The sequence below is a fragment of the Talpa occidentalis genome, unplaced genomic scaffold (genome assembly GCF_014898055.3).
Source record: "Talpa occidentalis isolate TD23 unplaced genomic scaffold, MPIMG_talOcc4v2.1 talOcc4.3, whole genome shotgun sequence".
Classification (NCBI taxonomy): domain Eukaryota; kingdom Metazoa; phylum Chordata; class Mammalia; order Eulipotyphla; family Talpidae; genus Talpa; species Talpa occidentalis.
In genome coordinates, this window is record NW_023603184.1 from 120,937,557 (window position 1) to 120,960,947 (window position 23,391).

General features: G+C 40.7%; 1 protein-coding gene across 1 annotated transcript; it reads left to right on the forward strand.

The window, feature by feature from the left end:
- The first annotated feature begins 1,534 nt into the window (after positions 1–1,534).
- LOC119256069 (coenzyme Q-binding protein COQ10 homolog B, mitochondrial-like) lies at positions 1,535–23,301 on the forward strand. Its single transcript, XM_037523764.2, is given in 6 exon segments — positions 1,535–1,701; positions 10,355–10,504; positions 15,058–15,250; positions 20,471–20,572; positions 22,540–22,573; positions 22,576–23,301. Coding segments are annotated over 6 exon segments (726 nt in total). The 5' UTR covers positions 1,535–1,585; the 3' UTR covers positions 22,707–23,301.
- The last annotated feature ends 90 nt before the right edge of the window (positions 23,302–23,391 follow it).

The window sequence follows — 23,391 nt, forward strand, 5'->3', positions numbered from 1 at the left end:
AACGTGACACAGAATTGTTTGGATGCAGCTACATAACCACATCAATCAATAAGCACATCTGTGTTAAACTGAAGGGTGTTTGACAAACACTATCGATGGTGCTTTCAACTCCACAAAGCCTCTGGTAAAGGATGATGGCAGCAAACAAAACAAAGGTAGAAAATAAGAGTCATATAAACACACAGCAGCTAGAATACTTTTTAAACGTAAATCAGATCAAGTCATTATTCTGTCCTCTTAAAATGAGTCATTTCACACAGAATAAAATGCAAATGTGTTACCATGGTCTCTCATACACTATAATAAAGTCCTCACTTCCTCTCTGACCTTATTTCTTACCATGCTCATCCTTATTCAGTGCTCCGAAACCCTTGCTCTTCATAAAACCAGGCAACAATGTTCCTGTCTGGGGTCTGCACTTGTTCCCTCCACCTGGTTACTTTCTTCACAAATAGTCAAACTTCACTTCCTCACTTCACTTAGGCCTTTGCGCACTATTTACCTCCTTAGAAACCCAACTAACCACCCGATGTAAAACAGCACCCCTCTCTGTCCTTACCCTGCTTCACTGTTTTTCTAGAGCAGATTATCTAACGTATTATATTCTAGTTAATTGATTTCCCTCACTAGAATATAAACTCAGTGATGTCAGACTTGTGCCCTTACATACATAGAACCTAAAACAGCAAAGACTGTCGAATATTTGTTGATTACATTTAAGCAGTGATCTCAGTTACCTTTCAAAACTTTATGCATCTGGTACTATTGCTGGACAAATACCATGATTTACAGAAAACCACTATATGACGTGCGAAGGTTAAACAAGGACCTTGGGGAAAATGTCTGGACTCGATGACTGATACCCGAAATGGATGCATCTGAGCAAAATTGTCTGGTTTGTATGGAATAAGAGAAATCCAAACCACACACGAAGGGCAATTAAAATGTTGGCCACGTAGGGAGAAGCAAAAGGAACCGAGTCTCTTCCCTTAAGCACAAGCCCTTACGCTGCCCTCGCAACCACCCCAGGGGGGACGCCCGTCAGGGACTGTATCCTAGACCGTCAGCAACCGCAAGCTTCTGATCGCCAGGCTTCACCGCCAGGAGCGACGGCGGGTCCGGCCCAGCACTCACCGGTTTGAACAGTTACATAATTAACACCCAGAACCTCGGGCTCCCTCCACCTCCAGGGCAGAGTTCACGTGCGGGGCCTCACGACCGGAAACTGCCCCCAACAGGACCGCCACCAACCGTTGGCTAATCTCCGGAAGTGTCCCGGCGCGGGAGGCGGGGTGAGCAGTCACGGCGTGTCTTGCGTAAGGCGCATGCGCGCGAGGCGGGCACCCGAGGCGAGCCCGCGGAGAGGGTGTGCCCAGGCGGCCTTGAGCGCCTCTGATTGGCCGGTAGGATGACGACAGCATTTACAGTCGGGCCTACGGCAAGCGAAGAGTACGTCAATTTTGCGCAAGCTACTAGGGAAAAAGGGGCGTGACTGGAGAGTCAGGGAGCCCGCCGATTGGCTGCCGGCGGGGAACCGGACCGGCGGGTCCCGAACTGGGCGGTGGCCGGCTCCAGTGAAAAGATAATGGCAGCTCGGGCCGGTCACAGGATCCTGAGAAAAGTGGCCTGGGGATGCCGCCCGAAGTCGGCTGCCGCGGCCGGAGCCCCGTGTCCGGCGCAGGTATCTCTGCGGAACGTCAGGTAATAAACTGCGGGGACGCCGCGACGGCGGTGTTTTCTCGCCGGGCCGGTGGCGTGGCCGTCCCGAGGGCTTGGGCGACGGGGAGCCCGACCGGGGACGTTTTCGCGGGCCTGGGAGTGAGGGGTCTGTCCACTGCCTTGGGCGTTCGCGGGACTCCGTCGGCGCGCCCCGTCTGTGTCCGTGGCCCGGCCCCGCGAGAGTCGGGAACCGGCGGCCGAGCGATTTTGGAAGCAGTCGATAAAGCTGCGGGGGGGCCGGTGCCCTCGGGCCCTTCCGGTCTCCTCCCCAAGGCCTGTCACCTGTGTTCCCAGGGCCGCAGGCTGCTGGCGTGTGAAGCTTGTGGCCTGGCGACGAGCCCCCCTCTTCCTCGGTGCCAGATTGCCGGACGGTTTCCTAGTTTCTGCTAGAGGTCTTTGCCCCTGCCCTTCGGTGCTTGCAAAACTAAACGAGAAGGGCCTCCCTGGTGGCACAAGGGTTTGGACCTAGGAGGCTGTCCGCAGCCTCTGCAGCACGAGTTCGATCCCCTGCCGGCCAGGGAGCAACCCACATGGCGTAGCCGACTTCTCCTGACTCTCCCGCTGCTCCCCTCAGCAGTGTATTTCAGTCAATCTGCCTGTTCTGTTCCCCGCTCTGTGTCTGGTGAGTCCTCTCACCCCCCTACACCTCTGGCCTGTACCCCAGCTCTTTGTATGCATAAATAAATAAATCTTTAAAAAAAAACAAACTGAAAGAGCAGACTTAGGGAACTTGGATTTTTTTTTTTTCCCCACTCCACTGTAATTTAGACGTCCTGTAACCATGAACTAGAGTCTGCCTTCTATTTTCCTGTTTGGGTTCCCTTTTGGTGGGTGGGGGTGGAGATGGAGGCAGACATAAAGGATTCCACATTCTATATTTAATTTCCTTTTCGTAATGACAGTGTAATAAACTATGTTCGAAATTTTCAGCTAGTGTTTAAAATTAATTCAGTTGTAAACAATACGGGATAGCACGTCAAAGCGCCAATCTGGTTTGAGTTTAAGTATGTTTTGATTCAGTGAAGAATTTAAAAAATACCAAGAACTAACCAAATCCTGTTGACAGAGTGAATGAAATTGAAATAAAACCATCTCCTATCATTTATTCCGACTGTAGGAAATAATTTGAAAAAGCGGTTCCAAGCAGAACATACCCTATTATACTTTAGATCTGTTTCTATTACTTTTATAAAATATTGGTTCACAAGTGAACAAAATTGTGCATTTGAGGAAACAAAACAAGTAGCTTTTCATCAAATTAAGGTTTAAGTTTAAGATAAATACCCTCTGTCACAGTGAAGTGACAGGGAGTTTATATAAGTTTACTGACAGTCTGAAACATTAACATAGATTTCTGACTTTCATTATAACAGTATTTCAGATAGTACAGAATATTGGATGATTAGCAACAAGCTGTCCTTCTGGCCCAGTACTCACTTTATGTGTGTGTACATAGATATATGCATGTATATACATGTGTGTACATGTGTACATATATGTGTGTGCAGGTATACATATATACACACGTGTGTGTATATGCAGTTGATAATGTATGAGAAAAGGTGTCCATTTAGGGCTTTGTAAACCTAGTATGCAAACTGATTAGGAGAACTCTTGGCTTCTTTAAACACAGGTATTCCTTTTAGGACTGTAATCAAATTGTAAAAGGGTTTCTTTTGGGGGAGACTTCAATACATACATCTGCTACAAAATTCCAAATGTACAATGAAAAACAACCAGACACCCAATTCACCTCTTTAGATGAGAGGATCTTATCTTTTTTTTTTTTTTTTAAAGATTTATTTATTTATTTGTTTGTTTGTTTATTTATACACGCACTGGGTACAGTCAGAAGCGCGGGAGGGTGAGAGAATTCACCAGAGCCAGAGCGGGGAGCAGAGCAGGCAGAAGGACCGAAGCACACCGCTGAGGGAAGCAGCGGGCGGCAGGAGAGGTCCGCGCGCCATGTGGGACCCTCCTCCGGTGGCCGGGGAGCAGCCGGGGATCGAACCGGCGCCGCAGAGGCTGCGGGCAGCTTCACAACCCAGCGCTCAACCGCTGCACCACCAGGGAGGCCCGGATCTTATCTTTTTTTATATATATATATTTTTTTTTTTTTTTATAGAGGCATGTTTTCTTTCTTTCTTTCTTTATTTGTTTGTTTATTTTCGTTTGTACATGCACTGGGTACAGTCAGAAGCGCGGGAGGGTGAGAGAATTCACCAGAGCCAGAGCAGGGAGCAGAGCAGGCAGAAGGACTTATCTTTTTTTTAAAGAAAGATTTAGGGGCCTCCCCGGTGGCGCAGCGGTTGAGCGCTGGGTTGCGAAGCTGCCCGCGGCCTCTGCGGCGCCGGTTCGATCCCCGGCTGCTCCCCGGCCACCGGAGGAGGGTCCCACATGGCGCGCAGACCTCCCCTGCCGCCCGCTGCTCCCCTCAGCGGTGTACCTCAGTCCCTCTGCCTGCTCTGCTCCCCGCTCTGGCTCTGGTGAATTCTCTCACCCTCCCGCGCTTCTGACTGTACCCAGTGCATGTTAAAACAAAACAAACAAACAAATAAAATAAATAAATAAAACATGCCTCTATTAAAAAAATAAATAAAAAAATAAAGAAAGATTTAGGTCAGAGAATCTGATTTTTCTGATACTGATTTATCAGAAAATTATTGTGTGCAATATGTGTACATGATGGTTTCCAATAAGGTAACAAGGTATTGATACAAAAAGAGCCAAAGATAGATAAAACCTTTAACAATTAAATGCAGGAGTCTTAGCTCCTAATGGGGCTGGGTTTCCCTAAGGACTAGACCATGCTAGGCGAAGTGGAGGGATAAAGGGAGGGGGGATGCGGTAGATGAGGTAGTGAGGAGACACTGACACTTGATCAGGGTGCAAATATCTCCTACTAAGGGTCTCAGCAGGCCTCTATTTATACATCAGAAATTCTTTATGTGATCATTACATCATGCAATCATGTGATTTCACTTTTACATTGTTTTAGAAAGTATTAATGATCATTAACAGTGCACAGTTCTTTTTCTAATTTTTCCAGTATATGATTAACTTGGTTGCTTGGTTACATTAACATGGCTACATATTTTCCTAGGTGATGTATGTTATTCAGAAAATAGAAACAGGTGCTATACCCAACATGATTTATGCAGTCAAGCTAGGTAACTAAAACAAGGCTAAGTGGGCATTGTAAAATCGAGGGCAGCCTTCTATTTCCTATATAGAACCAAAGGGTCCTGGTACCATGGGAACAGCATGTGGTGTGTTTTTCTAGGACCATTTCGCCTCCCAGGGCGCCTCCGGGCCTTCTCTAGTGGGGACTTTTACCGGGCTCAATTCCATCAGTTCTATCAACTGTGGTTTGTTAGAAAACTCAGTGTTACTCATGGTAACTGAATTGCAAATTGCAGGACGTGGAGAATTATTGGAAACCGTTTCATTATCAATCATGTCGGAAGGTACATTTTTTCAAACTACTGAGGTGTGCATTACCGAAACTGGCGTTGATGCCAACACTCATTGTGTTATTTTATTTTTATTATTTTTTTTAAACTATTATTTATTTATTTATACAAACACTGGGTACAGTCAGAAGCGCGGGAGGGTGAGAGAATTCACCAGAGCCAGAGCGGGGAACAGAACAGGCAGAGTGACGAAGTACACTGCTGAGGGATCAGTGGGCGGCAGGAGAGGTCTGCGCGCCATGTGGGACCCTCACCTGGCGGCCAGGGCAGGAACTCCCGGTTCCTGCGCTGCAGAGGCTGCGTGCAGCTTCGCAGCCCAGCGCTCAACCGCTGCGCCACCCGGGAGGCCCCTCATTGTGTTATTTTAAAGCTTATAGAAAATTTCCATGGTTTCAATAACGGCCACAAACAAATGAAAGGAAGTAGCAGGAACCAGCTATGGAGCTTTCTAACTTCTCAGAAATTTCCCCCATGCCCAGACTGTTGTGCCCAATGTCGACCAGTGCAGCCCCCAAGGACACACAGACAGCCGCTGTAAGATCATAAAGGAGTTTATTACGGGCTCGAGTCCGGGCCCACAACACGCACCCATGTAACGGTGGAGGTCGGGAGCCCTGAACAAAGGGAACAGGGATCTTATATAGGGTTACAAGCAGATCTCTAAAAATTAAATCATGTTGGCAAACATTCATTGGTTACACAGGTGCATTTCCTAACAACAGTGGGTGCACAGTTTCAGTTTTTGAGCTGATTGGTCACATCAAGATGCAGCCTATTTTATGGCTAGTTTGACCCTATTAGTGGCCTGAATTGCTCAGCTCCGCTGTGGCTAGCCAACTGAGATAAGACCAGAGTGGGGTGGGGGTCGAACTCTGGAATGCAGTCTTTTCCCGGGACAGCAAGACCTGAAATTCTAAAATGGCAGTTACACACAAAATGACAAAGCAATGGCTAAGAATATTTATGCTTGGTTCCACACGGACCTTGTCAGACAGCATGGGTAGCATGGCCCGCGCCAATTAAAAACATATAAAGATTTGTTTTAGAGGGGAAGAGAATGACTAGGCATTGTGTATACCAAATCTTATTTTTTGTAATCAACATGCTAACCGAACCTTATTTTTTGGGGATCAATTTTTTTTTTTTTTAAAGATTTATTTATTTATACAAGCACTGGGTACAGTCAGAAGCTCGGGAGGGTGAGAGAATTCACCAGAGCCAGAGCGGGGAACAGAGCAGGCATAAGGACCGAAGTACACTGCTGAGGGGAACAGCGGGCGGCAGGAGAGGTCTGCGCGCCAAATGGGACCCTCCTCTGGTGGCCAGCGCTGCAGAGGCTGCTGGCAGCTTCGCAACCCAGTGCTCAACTGCTGCGCCACCGGGGAGGCACAGAATCACTTTTTTTTTAAAGATTTATTTATTCGTATAAGAACTGGGTATGGGCCAGAGGTGTGGGGGGTGAGAGGATTCACCAGAGACAGAGTGGGGGGCAGAACAGACAGATCTACTGAAATACACTGCTGAGAGGAGCAGCGGGCGAGTCAGGAGAGGTCTGCTGCGCCATGTGGGTTGCTCCCTGGCTGACTGGGGATTGAACTCGTGCTGCAATGGTTGTGGATAGCTTCATAGGTTGCGTCTTAACCCCTTGTGCCACTAGGGAGGCTCCTTGAGGATCCCTTTTAAAAGGGGATGTTAAATTAATTGCCTAATTATTTTATTTCCATTGTTCTGCTTCATTTAGCAGAGTATTTGTCTTTAACTTTTATTATTATATGCAAACTTTTAAAGCAAACTCAATAAATTTACATTTAAAAACCACCATAGGTTTCTTCTAATATTGCTTCTGCTTTTAAAATAAGATTTACTAGTAAATCATATTTTTCAAGGTTTTTCGGAACACATAACACCCTTATTTTCTCTAGAAAATGAGTCTGTTTAAAATCTCTTGACTAATAAAGAATATGGATATTTTTGAAATATGCTCTTGCATCATTGTTTCAAGTATTATTCATGATATTTTAGAACATTAATTCACAAAGCCATCATACTTTACCATATTTTCCTCACTCATATATTATTTATAGAATCTTAAAAGAGCCTGTATATTCATCCATACAGTTCATTTTTTTATTCTTTTCTGTCATATTTTAACAAATAGTCATGTAGCATTTAGTGTAACCATTTTCATTGATTTTCCTCCCCCACCCCAGGATAAAACCAGTATTTTTTTCTATTTTATTTGTCTTTGGTTTGAATATTCCCAATTTCTTCCGCCATTCTGTGTTTAAATTGATTTTATTCTTTTCCTCCCCAGCCAAACCACAGGGTGTCAGTGTTCTTAAAGACACTTTATTATTTTTTTTAATCACTTCTCGCCCTTTTGGCTAAGATCAAGTATGAAGACACTTTATTTTTATTTGTAAATCATATTTTATATAAATATAATTTTATATATAAGATTTCACCATGGTAGCTCATACTTTTAAATAAATAATTTCAAGACTTGATTTCATGAAATAACACTTTCTTACCTGGAACACTTCAATAGCTTCTAGTGGACAATGAATTCCAAATTGTTCTGACTTGTGATCTCCAGCATGATCCCAACTTGTCTCTGGCATTTCTTGGTACGCTTCCTCTCATTTTCCATACTGCCAGGGTTTTTCCCTACTGCCTAGAATACCTAGTATTTATCTCTCCTGCCATTTATCTGTCTGTGTATATCCTCACACACATACCTATATGTGAGTATATATGTGTACAAGTGGGGGTATGTCAGAACGCATTTATTATGTACATATATCTGTTTTTCCCTATTTTCTCTCTTTATTTGGCTGCCTCCTATTGTCTCAGTTAATTGAAATATAACCTCTGGGCCTCCCCGGTGGTGCAGCAGTTGAGCGCTGGGTTGCGAAGCTGCCCGCAGCCTCTGCAGCGCCGGTTCCGATCCCTGGCTGCTCCCCGGCCACCAGAGGAGGGTCCCGCATGGTGCGCAGACCTCTCCTGCCGCCCGCTGCTCCCCTCAGCAGTGTGCTTTGGTCCTTCTGCCTGCTCTGCTCCCCGCTCTGGCTCTGGTGAATTCTCTCGCCCTCCCGCACTTCTGACTGTGCCCAGTGCTTGTATAAATAAATAAACAAAATAAAATAATAAATCTTAAAAAAAAAAAAAAGAAATATAACCTCAGAGGACTTTTTAACTCCTTTCAAAAGGAGGTCTTAATCACCTACCGTCATTTTTTGTACTTAAAAAAATCCTCATAAGCTTCATGTTTATTTTATTGACAATTATATCCTTAATGCTTAGCACAGAATGAGCATGTGAACTCAATGAGTATGTGAACTAATGAATAAATTCTAATGTGAAACAGTTACACAATAATCCTGTTAGGGCAAGACTAAAATATTTTATGTGACCAAGAGTATATTAGGCATCTGTATTTATTTATTTATTTTTAAAGATTTATTTATTCATTCATACAAGAACCGGGTACAGGCCAGATGTACAGGAGGGTGAGAGGATTCACCAGAGACAGAGCGGGGAATAGAACAGGCAGATGGACTGAAATACACTGCTGAGGGCAGCAGCGGGCGAGACAGGAGAGGTCTGCCACGCTATGTGGCTATCTGCGGCCGACAGAGGGGATCGAACCAATACTGCAGAGGCTGTAGATAGCTTCACAGCACGCTGTGCTCAACCGCCTGCTCCACCAGGGAGGCCCCAGGCATCAGTATTTAGAAGTACCCTCAAACCATTACCATTCTGATTATCTGAACATGTTTTGTACACATATACATTGAAATGGAAATTGGAAGGTGAAAGAACAGAAAAGTTATAAGAGAGCTACCAGATCTCCAGAGGGTGAGACCTGGTTTCAAGTCTTACTAGAGATCAAGAATTAGGGAACTTCTATAGATTCAGTTGAGAAAATAACTTGGGTAGATAGGAAGAATTGAAAAATAGATGATGAACAGGCTAACAGGCTCATGGCAAGAATGTGTTGTAATGTGTGACTACAGACCTTTTCTGCCTGAAGCTTCTAACCCTAACTGTAAGCTGTTATTTTTCATTTTCTTTTTTTTTTTAAAGATTTATTTATTTATGTATACAAGAGCTGGAGTACAGGCCAGAGGTGCAGGGGGTGAGAGGATTCACCAGAGTGGGGAACAGAACAGGCAGACTGAATGAAATATACTGCTGAGCGGGGAGCAGTGGGCGAGTCAGGAGAGGTCTGCTGCGCCATGTGGGTTGCTCACTGGCTGGCAGGGGGATTGAACTTGTGCTGCAGAGACTGTGGATTGCTTCATAGTGTGGTGCTTAACCCCTTGTGCCACCAGGGATGCCCTATTTTTTGTTTTCTTTATGGTGCTTAAGAAGTTTTTTTTTGCTTTCCTGTGTCTATCTGTATGTGTGTTTTCAAGTGGGCAGGAAGAGCTGCCATGCTGTTTTTTTTTGTTTTTTGGTTTTTGTTTGTAGTAATAATCTAAAGTTGCAAAGTGTTCTAAAGTTATTTTTTTTTAAGATTTATTTTTAGGGCCTCCCAGGTGGCGCAGCAGTTGAGCTCTGGATTGCGAAGCTGCCCGCAGCCTCTGCAGCACCAGTTCGATCCCCGGCCTCCGGAGGAGGGTCCCACGTGGCACTCTCCTGCCGCCCACTGCTCCCCTCAGCAGTGTACTTCGGTCCTTCTGCCTGCTCTGCTCCCCGCTCTGGCTCTGGTGAATTCTCTCACCCTCCCGCGCTTCTGACTGTACCCAGTGCTTGTATAAATAAATAAATAAATCTTTAAAAAAAAATGAATGCACTTTAAAAAAAAAAAGATTTATTTTTATTTATGCGTACAAGAATGGGGGTGTAGGCCAGAGGTGGAACCAGAGGTGAGAGGATTCACCAGCGACAGAGAGGAGAGTAAAACAGGTGAATCTACTGAAATACGCTGCTGAGGGGAGCTGTGGGCGAGTTAGGAAAGGCCTGCTGCGCGGTGTGGGGCAACTCCCAGGCTTGGTATCAACTCATGCTGCAGTGGCTGCTGATCGCTTGATAGTGCTCAGATTTTAACCCTGTGCCACCAGGGAGGCCCAAAAGTGTGATAGTTATTTTGTAATCTCTACAATTTGTGTTTCCTCTTAGTTTTCAATATTTAAATCAGGTAATCTTTGTCTTTTTAGATATTTAGCTTCCTGTGATATACTAATGAGCAGAACTCTCCCACTACATGCCTCAGTTTTGCCTAAGGAATTATATGCAAGAACTTTCTTCAAAATTGCTGCACCGTTAATAAACAAAAGGAAAGAATATTCAGAGAGGAGAATTATTGGGTTTGTATATAATATAATAATAGTTCTGCTAAAAAAACACATTCACAATTTTCTATTGAGTTTTGTGCCTCTTTTTTTTTCCCCTAGGTTTTCTTCTTGAGTCTATACTTGTTTTTCCAAGTTGACCTTGTTGTTTTATAAATATTTGTTGAATGGCTATAATTATTGATGACTTCATAAGATAGAATTTTATACCTTAACAAATAAAGGAAATAATTTAACTGCTGAGATCTGCACATTTGTGCATAGTAATACAGTGGCAACATACAGCTCCCTTCTCACAGACACATATAGCTATACAGACATGCTAAGTGGCTTATTCCATCTAGAGCTGAGAATGGCAAACTTATTTTGTGAAGGACTAGATATTAAATATGTTGAGGTTTTCTGTTGCAGCTGCTCAGTTCTGTCATTGTGGTCCAAAGTAGCCATAAACAATATGCAGTAAATGTGCTGGTGGGAGTGCAAACTGGCCCAACCACTATGGAGAGCTGTGTGGAGATTTCTTGACCTACTAAACATAGAGCTTCCATATGATCCAGCAATTCCACTCCTAGGTATTTACCCAAAGGACACAGAAACAGTAATTCCTAAGGGCACCTGCACCCCTGTGTTTATAGCAGCACTATTTACAATATCTAAGCTATGGAAGCAACCCAAATGCCCAAAAATAGATGACTGGATCAAGAAGATGTGGTACATATATACCATGGAATATTACTCAGCAATCAAAAAAGATAAACACATGCAGTTTGCAGCAACATGGATGGAGCTAGAAGGGATCATGCTCAGCGAAATAAGCCAGAAAGAAAAAGAAAAATACCGGATGGACTCAATCATAGCAGGAATTTAGAAAACCTAAATAAGAGACCAGGAAAAAGACTAATCGATACAAAGTAAAAATCAAAATCAACAAGCAACTATAAACCAGAGACACATTGGGGGCTGAGCGGCAGGGAAAGGAAGGACTAGAATCAAAAAGGGGGGAGGTGCATTTGTATGGGGAATATAACCAAAATGAAAATGCATACATTGTGCAAAAATGAAAAATGATGTAAGAATTATATAAAATAAAATATTTAAATAAAGAAAAAAAATAATATGCAGTAAATGGATGTGACTGTTTTCTAGTGAAACTTTATTTACAAAAACAAGCAGGGATTAAGTTTGGCCCCTGAGTTGGGATATATATTCCAGCGGATAGACTGTGATTCTGCTAAGTTAGAAACAGAGCAACATTATTCTTTTTTTTTTTTTTAAGATTTATTTATTTATTTATTTATTTATTTATTTATTTATTTATTTATTTATACCAGCACTGGGTACAGTCAGAAGCGCAGGAGGGTGAGAGAATTCACTGAGCCAGAGCGGGGAGCAGAGCAGGCAGAAGGACCGAAGTACACTGCTGAGGGGAGCAGCGGGCGGCAGAAGAGGTCTGCGCGCCATGTGGGACCCTCCTCCGGTGGCCGGGAGCAGCCGGGGATCGAACCCGCGCCGCAGAGGCTGCGGGCAGCTTCGCAACCCAGCGCTCAACAGCTGCACCACCGGGGAGGCCCAGAGCAATATTATTCTTAAGGAGACTTCTATAAGATGGTCTTAATTCCCAGCAGGCCTTTAAGTATTACACAAGTTCTTGTAAAAATACATTTCATTAATTTTATTCAGTTGCATTTTCCCATATATTTCTGTGGTAGACTTTTGACAGACTCATGGCTAGTATCACTGCTAGTTATTGCATTACTGGCTAGTTATTGTATTAGGTAAGGTAGTGGTAGAAGTGATAATAGATAGAAACCCAAAAGTATATATTTTTTCTCATGTGAAGTTTGAGTGGGTGTTCATAGTCCTTGGACAGCAGTGCTTCAAGTGAGTGATTCAAAAATCTCAGCTCCATCCAGCTTGTGGTTTATATAATTCCTTAGTCTTCAAAGACTTACGATACACCAGCTTCTTAACCACATGTTGTTCTGGAAGTGGTACACAGTGCTTTGTCCCAGATATTACTGGTAAGAATAAGTCATGTGAGCAGGTCTAAGTGCAATAGTGGAATGAGCTAGGAGCTGTAGCCCCCTGATCAGTAGCTACTTGGCAACAACACCCCCTTCCCTAGAGTAAGCAGAAATCTTTGGATATGTGGAACATCTTTGCCATAGTAAGGGTCTGTTAAAAAGAAAAGTGGCAATTGAAAGATAAGAAATTAAATAGAATGTCTTTTTTACATTTGAATCACTAATATTTTCCTTCTGCTATATACCTTCCATTTGACAGGCACTACTGGTGCTTTATAATTGCTTCATTTAGTTTTCACAAAAGTCAGGTGAAGTAGGTATTATTATTCCCATTTTAGAGGTAAGAAAACTGAAGCACACAGAGTTTCTTATACATTAAATGTCTTGATTCTAAAGCTAATTTTTCTCACCACATGTATTCTTATTTGCGCCCTTATTCTTTTCTTATTCTGAAAGTTTTTATTACAAATGGGTTTTAGCCAATGATCTTAATCTTTTCCCCCTTATGTCACCTAATATAACTATTGCTTATTTAGTGCTTATTTAGCTTCATGCACTATGGTGAAACTGTTTTGTTTAACCCTCAAGGGAAGCCTATAGCAATATTTTTCAATTATGGATGACGAAAATGAAGTTAAGAGGTTAAGCAGCCTACCTAGGGTCACAGGACTCACAGTCTGTTTGAGTCCACACTTGTACACATTCTTTCTGACTAGAGTCTGTTCCCTTGACCATGATGCTCTACTGCTTTCTTAGTCTTTGTAGACTATTTTATGACACTTGGTTTCCAGGCTATAAAGTTTCATAATTTTTCATGGGACTTGTATTGACATTTATTTCAAAGTATCTGGAAAACCAGTGTAGGGGAGGTTTTTCTTTGCCGTGGGCCTAATTTCATGATTAGAAAGATTAATTCAAATATATATATATATATATATATATATATATATCATTCTGTCATATTCCAGAAATACCTTTTTGCAGTTTAGATTGTAATTGCTTAAATAACTATCAGTTTAGACATGTTATGTTTTAACAATGTTCTTATAACTAAGAATAATATGTGTCTGGCTCTTGTTAGTCAGATTGACTTTTACATGTATATATACAGTATTGTTTGTTTGCTTATTTAAGTTCTGAAGTTATTTTTGTCGGATTTATTTCTAGGTAGTTTGCATATCTGTGGTTCTGTTTTCTAACTGATTTATTTAATTGTATTGTCCCTTGATTTTTCTACAGTACAGGAAATAAATTTTTATATATTTTATAATAAGTTGTCTTACTAAATCCTGAGTTGATTCTCTTATGATAATCTTATCACATGTCAATTGATAATTTTTCCTATTTCTCTTCCCCACATTTGCCTCATATTCATGCTCTGATTTAATTACTGTGATACTTTAAGAACTGTGTTACATAACAATGATAGTAGCCAATATCTTTGTATTATTTTTAACTCTAATCAAAATACGGTATTTAACCATCCATGGAGGGGATCATGTACTTTTTCTAACTAATATGGTTATAATTCTTAGTATAATTCTTAGTATTAAGCCACCCATCCTTAAGTTAATTGTGTTTGATTTGATCATTGTATTTAAAAAATGTATTTTGGGATTATATTTGCAGATATTTTATTTAAAAATTTTGTCTTAGAACTCACAGAGGTGATATTGGCATATCGATTTTTTTTACTTATGTTCATAGTCAGATTTGGGTTGTTAAGACGTTGTGTAGGCTCATAAAAAGAGTAAAAATGGTTTCCTTTCTTTATGTCCTAGTGTAGGGTTTTTTTAAATTACAAAAGTAATACAGTAAACATAACTACAAAAGTATATATATACTGACTGTCTTTACCCCTATTTCCCCTGTGTTAATAGCTTTTAATTGTTTAATCAGTATCCTATTACTTTAATAATTATTTTTAGGAAAAAATAAATATCAAACATTTAAAATTGAGGAAGTAGATTTAATTTTTTAAAACAGATAATAGAATTATATATATATATATATCCTGTCTGGTTTGTAATATGCTTTTTTTTATATAGCATCACACTATCAACCTCTTTAAAGTATGTATTTGATCTTAATTCTTTTAAATAACTGATACAGAGTTCTGCAGTATGGATGTCCCATAATTTATTAATCATTTGTTATTATTTATTAAGTATTACTGTTGGCTAAAAAACTTTCAGGTTGCTTTTAGTGTTTTCTCTCAGAGTCTCAAGCTTTAGATGCTGGTCAGTAGCTAAAATTTTAAAAAATATTGGGGTCAAAACGGGGTTGCAATTGTATGGGGAATATAAAAATAAAAATTAAATTAAAAAAAATACATCTGCAAGCCAATTCACCTTGTGACTTCTGCTGTATGTGTATATTTAGCTCCCTTTTATTAGTTTGAAGTAATTTGTTCTAAGTGTTTTTCACCATATGTGCAAATGATTTATTGCCTCATATAAATAAGTGTTATTGATATACAGTTTAAACTATGCATATGCCATATAACTAGGTTCAGTTAAAATCTTTTTTTATTTTTTTTTTAAGATATTCTATGCAGGAAATGTACGATGTAGTATCAGGAATGGAGGATTATAAGCATTTTGTTCCTTGGTGTAAAAAATCAGATGTACTATCAAAGAGATCTGGATACTGCAAAACACGATTAGAAATTGGGTTTCCACCCATGTTGGAGTGCTATACATCAGTAGTAACCTTGGTGAAACCACATCTGGTAAAGGTAATAATTTTGTTTTTTACTGTTTTTGAATATTCTCCAAATACTGGTTATATCAAATAGTGTGATAGCTGAAAAAGATGTTCCTAAATTAATAGGAAAAGGAAAGTAGGAAACAAACCACTTAATCTTTGCACTACCTGTTTTGTTTGTTTATTTGTTTGTTTCATTATAAAATGCTTACCATTGAGGGGAAAATTGAATTTGTTTAATAAATATGTACTTTTAAGTCAAGGAGGGGAAAATAATTAGAGGATGAAGAAAGGTAGAAAACATAATTGTGAAGAACATAAGCATTGTTGTGGCTGTCTTGCATGTGCTGGGTAGTAAAATGTCAGGTAGTATTACATGCATTATATTAATCATCTTACCCTTGTTATAGGAGAATAGACATAAAGAAAAGATGCCCACGGCCTCCCTGGGAGCCTGGGGTTTAAGTGTCAGTGCTATCACCTTGACTTTCCACCACTACTACCTGAGTTCCATCCCTGGCCAGGGAGCTAACCCACATATGGCGCAGTAGACCTCTCCTGTCTGGCTCACTGCTCCTCTCAGCAGTGTATTTCACTCAATCTGCCTGTTCTGCTCCCCACTCTGTCTCTGGTGAATCCTCTCACCACTACCCCCCACCTCTGGCCTATACCCCAGGTTTTCTATGCAGTAAATAAATCTTTACAAAAAAAGAAAGAAAAGATGCCTAGACTTAAACACACAAAGAGGCAGAATCCGCAGAGTAATACTCACTTCTTTTGAATTCATAGACTTCAACTCAGCACAAAAGCTGAGTTGCATTTTGTGCCCATCAAGAAATTTGGTATCATTTCTTGATAATTGGCCAGAGCTAGATGCCCTCATTAGTTCTTTGATACACATTAAAGGGGGTGCAACTCTCATACCAGAAAGATTAGACTCTCTAGTGAGGCTGATCCTTCAGAGTTTTCCTGGTTTCACTCTCAAAATTTGAACTCCATTTGAAAGACTGTGCCTCACTCTGGGACTTTTCCATTACTACATAGGTTTTCACCTATTTGCCTCATAGTTTGGGGGATTTTACCCAACATACTTTACTGCCTCTCTTATAATAGCTAACATTTCACTGAACCCTTTGTAGTGCTTCACTTAAATTACTCATTAACTCTTCACAATAGCCCTTTGAGATTCAAATGTCATTATTCTGTATGTTACAGTTGAGCAAACTTGGGCTTAGAAGAGTTAAATAACCTGCCCTGGGTCACAGAGCCAAGAATCTAGCTCATTTTCTCTGACACCAGTGATTATTTCTATAATCTTAAAAATATTTTTCTCTTACAATTTAAATCTTGACATACTGTGCTGCATCTAACTAGAAGAACTATAAAAATAACTCATTTTCTTCCCTTCCATCTTCTTAACACATACAGGTTAAAGTCAGTCTGTTTATTGTTGTACATGGAATCATCTACCTACCTCATATCCCACCCCACTACTCACACACAAACATAGTCTCTCTCTCTAAATCCCACACATAATATTTTTTTTTTAGGCATGTATTTATTTATTTGTTTGTTTGTTTGTTTGTTTATACATGCACTGGGTACAGTCAGAAGCACGGGAAGGTGAGAGAATTCACCAGAGCCAGAGCGGGGAGCAGAGCAGGCAGAAGGACCGATGTACACTGCTGAGGGGAGCAGCGGGCGGCAGGGGAGGTCTGCTCGCCATGTGGGACCCTCCTGCGGTAGCCAGGGAGCAGCCTGGGATCGAACCGGCGCCGCAGAGGCCACAGGCAGCTTCGCAACCCAGCGCTCAACCGCTGTGCCACCGGGGAGGCCCCCACACTTAATATTCAGGCAATACAATACATCATAAAGTTCCATGAATACACCATACTGTGATTATTCCACAGCATTATCTGTGCCTTTGCAAATTGTTCACTCCTTACCTGTAATAAACTTAACTCCTTGGTTATTGATCCTTCAAATTTCAGCTTTCTGGTATTGATGTGTTGATTACTTCCTTTCTTTGATACAGATAATCAGTCTTACCTCAGTGATTTCTCTGGCTGTGTATATGCTTTCTTTCTCTTATCACTCTGTAGTATATTTTTTCACCTGGATTTCTCCTTGATAAGCTTGATCTTCATGAGGGAATAGAGGAGCCTTCCTATCTTTTTCATCTCTGTATCCTTAGCACCAAAGTTATAATGATGGGAATCATGAGGGTCCTTGCTTAAAAAGGTCTTACTGCTGTATTCTGGGGTTACTGCTGATCCAGAGAGTTTCATTTTAATCTCAGTGACTTTCAAAACTGCCTTGGAGGGAGTAAACTTTTTAGAAAAAAGAACTTCACATTGATGTGTGAGGTCATCATTGCTATCTATCTCATGTTTATGAGACTTAGAGAATTTAAGAACTTTATACAAATTTCATGTGTGTGTGATTCAGAAGCTTTTTTCCATTATAATATGTATAAATTAATATCTATTATAATATGCATAAATTAATATACTAATTTATTATTTAAAGTTATATTTGAGAGTAGCATACAACTATATATTCAGCTTTTGGTTTCTGGGTTCAAGTTCTGGGTTTGAATTCCTAATACACTTATGTGACATACAGTAAAAGTCATTATAACCAAGGAGCTGCAAAATTGTTTGACATTTTCTGTGAATTATTAGCTGTCGCAAATGTGCCTGCCACTTAATGTATCAGTAATTTTAGTCTACATTAATCTATAACAGCTAGAAGCCCTTGAAACATACACTGGTTTCCATTTAGAAAATTAAAAATTTTCTTTTTATAAATATATGATTAGAGCATTTCTTTGTAAATTCATTTGAGTATGGATGAACTTGATCTTCTTTGTAATGTTTCGATCTTTTTTTTTTTTAAAAGATTTATTTATTTATGCATACAAGAACTGGGGTACAGGCCAGAGGTGTGGGGATGGTGAGAGGATTCACCAGAGACAGGGTGGCGAACAGTCAGGAGAGGTCTGCTGCACCATGTGGGTGCTCTCTGGCAGCCGGGGGATCAAACTCGAACTCTTGCGCAGTGGCTGTGAACATCTTCATAGGTTATATCTTAACCCCTTGCACCACCAGGGAGAGGGCTTAGATTTTGAGACAGAAATTTTTTTTTTTTTTTTTTTTTTTTTTAGAGGCATGTTTTTATTTATTTATTTGTTTGTTTGTTCGTTCGTTTTGTTTATACATGCACTGGGTACAGTCAGAAGCGCGGGAGGGTGAGAGAATTCACCAGAGCCAGAGCGGGGAGCAGAGCAGGCAGAAAGACCGAAGTACACTGCTGAGGGGAGCAGCGGGCGGCAGGAGAGGTCTGCGCGCCATGTGGGACCCTCCTTCGGTGGCCGAGGAGCAGCCGGGGATCGAACCGGCGCCGCAGAGGTCGCCGGCAGCTTTGCAACCCAGCGCTCAACCGCTGCGCCACCGGGGAGGCCCGAGACAGAAATTTTTTAAGTGTTCTGCTGTTGAGGGAAGATGGTATATATTCCTAAGATTAGTGGTGTACTAGCATAATAATATCCAGATAGCATCTTAGGATAGTTAATAAAGAAGCTAAATTTCATTCAATGTCACAATCAGTCTTGACAATAGACCAGTAGCTGTGCTTCTTTCTGGTTACCATTTTTTATACTGTAGAAACAAAGAGACAACACTTAAGATTTATTTTTTATTTATGCATACAAGAACTGCAGTGTAGGCCAGAGGTGTGGAGAGGGGAGAGGATTCACAAGCGATAGAGTGGGGAGCAGAACAGGCTGATCTACTGAAATATACTGCTAAAGGGAGCAGTGGGCAAGACAGGAGAGGTCTGCTGTGCCATATGTGGGTTATCTCCCTGGCGGGGGATCGAACTCATGCTGCAGTGGCTGGTGATAGTTTGATAGTACTGAGACTTTACCCCCTGCACCCCCAGGCAACTCTTGAGTAGATCTCAGTAAGTAGTTTTAATGATACAGAATGGGAAAACACAAGATGCACAGCACAAGACATTGCTAAGTATTATGTGTCAGTGTGTATATGTGTATATACACACATAAGATAAAACATGAGCCCTGACAAGGTTAAAGGTCTCAAAGCAATGGGACTTTCAGGGAAGTGGCTTTAGAGACCGCTAGAAGTATAGAGCAACATTTGAAGGAAAGACTGAATGATGAAAAAAAAATGTTGTATAGAAAAGAATTATGCATTTTTGCTAGAGATCTGTTCCATGTTCCTTATAAATGTTTTGTCATCTCATAATGATGGTATAAAATAGGCATTATTCTCATTTTAAGAGATTAATGAAGTATGGTTCAGGGAATTTATTTGTTTTTTTTTTTAAGATTGATTTATTGGGCCTCCCCGGTGGCGCAGCGGTTGAGCGCTGGGTTGCGAAGCTGCCGGCGACCTCTGCGGCGCAGCGGTTCGATCCCCAGCTGCTCCCTGGCCACCGGAGGAGGGTCCCACAGTGTGCTTCGGTCCTTCTGCCTGCTCTGCTCCCCGCTCTGGCTCTGGTGAATTCTCTCGCCCTCCCGCGCTTCTGACTGTACCCAGTGCATGTATAAACAAAACAAACAAACAAATAAATAAATAAATAAATAAAAACATGCCTCTATAAAAAAAAAAAAGTGTTAAAAAAAAAAGATTGATTTATTTATGCATACAAGAGCTGGGGTGTAGGCAGAGGTGCAGGAGGTGAGAGGGTTCTCAAGAGACAGAGTGGGAAGCAGAACAGGCAGATCCACTGAAATACACTGCTGAGGGGAGCAGCAGGCAAGACAGGAAAGGTCTGCTGCAACATGTGGGTCAGCTCTCTGACCAGGGATCAAACTCATGCTGCAATGGCTGCGGATAGTTTCATAGTGCTGATGCTTAATCCCTTATACCACCTGGGAGGCCCCGGACTTATTTGTTCAGGATGACTTTTAAGTAGCAAGGCTGGAATAACTTCCAGTAAATCATTGTCTCTTTCTGCTGGAGAAGAGAACTTTAGGAAGCACAGTGGATGATAGTAGTGGAAGAGATAATAGTGAAACAACAGACAATCTTGGGGATCCCAGGAGAAAATGACTTACTTGGCAGAAGGTCACTTGCTAGTACCAACTTAAAAGTGAACTGTTTTTATCACTTGTGATCTGACTTATAAAAATGTTTACTTCACAAAGAACTGAGCCTCCACTACAGATTCTGGACAATAATAAATGATGTTTTATTGTGGCTTTATTTTTTTCATTTTTTTGTAGGCATCCTGTACTGATGGGAGGCTTTTCAATCACTTAGAGACTGTTTGGCGTTTTAGCCCAGGTCTTCCTGGCTACCCAAGAACTTGTACCTTGGATTTTTCAGTAAGTGTCTTATACAGCCCTTAATTTATTCCAAATGTTGGCGAAATTGTAAAGAAGTGTTTATCTATTTATTAGAGTTCACATGCCCTAATTACTTCTCCTATGTGCATAGAGATTACGGAAAGATACCTTCAAAAAAACTCAAGTTTTGAATACCTTATTCACTGACCTTATAAAAATGAATGCTAAGGAGGTTTTCACATTTTCTATTTTATTTCTCAAACCATGAATGTTCTTCTAATTTTTACCAGTCTACAGATTATAAGACATGCTATGATTTACTACCAGCTTAATAATAGTTTTTTAACACTAAATGAAATCGATACATTGATTTACATCTACAATGCAGCAATAAAGTACAAGGGGAAAATGTGTTTTTAGAATCTAGGGACTTCGATAATGTTCTTGTTCATATCCTTAGATATAGAAAACTTAAAACCACCGTGGTTTTTCTTTGCCAACAGATAGATACTGTTTGAGTTCTTTGTATTTGTACTCAGGTATTATGTCTTAAGAAATGGTAATAATTAAATTACTCTGTTATTTTCAGCCCATTGAGTTGCTTTCATTAAAAAATCCATGGACTTTAATGGGACAATTGGAGAAATTTGATAAGATGGTATAGATTAGACAATAACATTGTTATCTTGTATTATTTACTCCCACTTAAAATTTCCTGACTTTAATAATTGCACTATGAATATACATACATTAAAATAGGAGAACCTGGGTAATGGGTACAATAGTACCTTTGTGCTATTTTTGCACCTTTTTTATGAATCTAAAATTGTTTCAAAATGAAAAATCAGGGCCTCCCCGGTGGCGCAGCGGTGAGCGCTGGGTTATGAAGCTGCCTGCGGCCTCTGCGGCGCCGGTTTGATCCCTGGCTGCTCCCCGGCCACCGGAGGAGGGTCCTGCATGGCGCGCAGACCTCTCCTGCCGGCCACTGCTCCCCTCAGCAGTGTACTTCAGTCCTTCTGCCTGCTCTGCTCCCCGCTCTGGCTCTGGTGAATTCTCTCACCCTCCTGCGCTTCTGACTATACCCAGTGCATGTATAACAAACAAAAACAAACAAACAAATAAATAAATAAATAAAACATGGCTCTATTTAAAAAAAAAAAATGAAAAATCAAATTTTTACGCTTGTGAATATTTGTTCCTTAAATACTTCTCAGACCACTTGCCTTAAATTCTAACTTGAGCAGTGAAGAAATATAAAGTTCTAAATCATTGTCTACGATAAGATTGTACCATCTACATTATCTGCTTAGTGGTTCCAGGTATGTATGTGCATGAATGTTCAATCTCACCTTTCTGTTGCTGCTTCTCATGGGCATACCTATTAGGATCACTTCCCTTCCTTGTTTCCTTTAGAATTTAGAATGTATAAAGTACCCCTATTGGGTACTTTAGAAGCCAGAATAGTAAATGTATTCAACAGAACTTTTTATCCAACAGGTTTTTTTTTAACTTTATTTTTATTTTTGCCAGAAGAACTGGGATGGGATGTATAGGCAATGGTGTGGGGAGTGAGAGGACTCACCAGAAACAGAGTGGGGTGCAGAACAGTCAGATTTACTGAAATACACTGCTGAGGGAGCAGCAGATGAGACAGAAGAGGTCTTCTGTGCCATATGTGGGTCAGCTCCTTGGCCAGGGATCAAACTCAGGCTGTAGTGGATGACAGTGCTGAGACCTAACCCTTAGGCCACTAGGGAGGCACCATCAGTTTTTTTTAACTTAATAAAAGCGGACTGCCTGAAATTAGCCCCTTTCACAGTTGTGCTTACACAGGTATAGCATTATCTTTCCACTTACAGATGAGGTATTTGTCCAGAGCATAAGTAACTTGATTATAATACCTGTCAGATAAGTTTGTTTTTAATGGCAAATGAGATAGTCTACCCTAAGTAGACAATTAGTAAAATAAAGATCTTCCTAAAATAATTATTAACATTTTTCTACAGATTTCTTTTGAATTTCGCTCACTTCTACACTCTCAGCTGCCACATTGTTTTTTGATGAAGTTGTAAAGCAGATGGTAGCTGCCTTTGAAAGAAGAGCTTGTAAACTCTATGGTCCAGAAACAAATATACCTCGGGAATTAATGCTTCATGAAGTTCATCATACATAAAGAAGGAACTGGTCACCTACTTGTAACTTTAGTTTGCTCACTTTTATGAAGTGCTTTTCATCATTTGCTTTCGTAAGTCAGAAAGTACTTGTTAAAACCAGCTTTGATTATAAACCTTCACCTTTGAAAATTTGCACTTGAAATACAGAACCATGTGTACACAGAATTCAATCAAGTACAATTCAGAGTAATATATATGTTGGCATATTTGCAATAATGGAACGTCATCACTATTTCTAGTATACTAACATCATTCTTCTGAGCAGAAATTGAAACTATAAATTTGAACCTCTCAAGATACTTAAACAGTATTACGTTAACCATATCGCGTTTAAGTTATTAAATTCAGACTATTTATAACTTACTGTCATAGGGCCTTCCTCAGGGCTTAGTATATTTGGTAATCATCAGATATTTAAAGTAAAAACTTTGACTTAAAGGACATTGTTACTGATGTTTCCTTTATATTTTCTCATTTTTAAATTGTTCTTAAGGGTAGTAGTAGATAATCCAATGCTATAGTGAAGTTAGCTTCCAGATAAACATTGAATTTTGTTTTGGTGAATGGTCCAGAGCTTTCAGTTACATTTCTAGTAGTTAGGCAACCTTCTGCAGGTACTCCACTCTCTCAATAATGTTGATTGTGTTGAATTTTGCCTACAACTGTGGGCAACAAATGAAGATA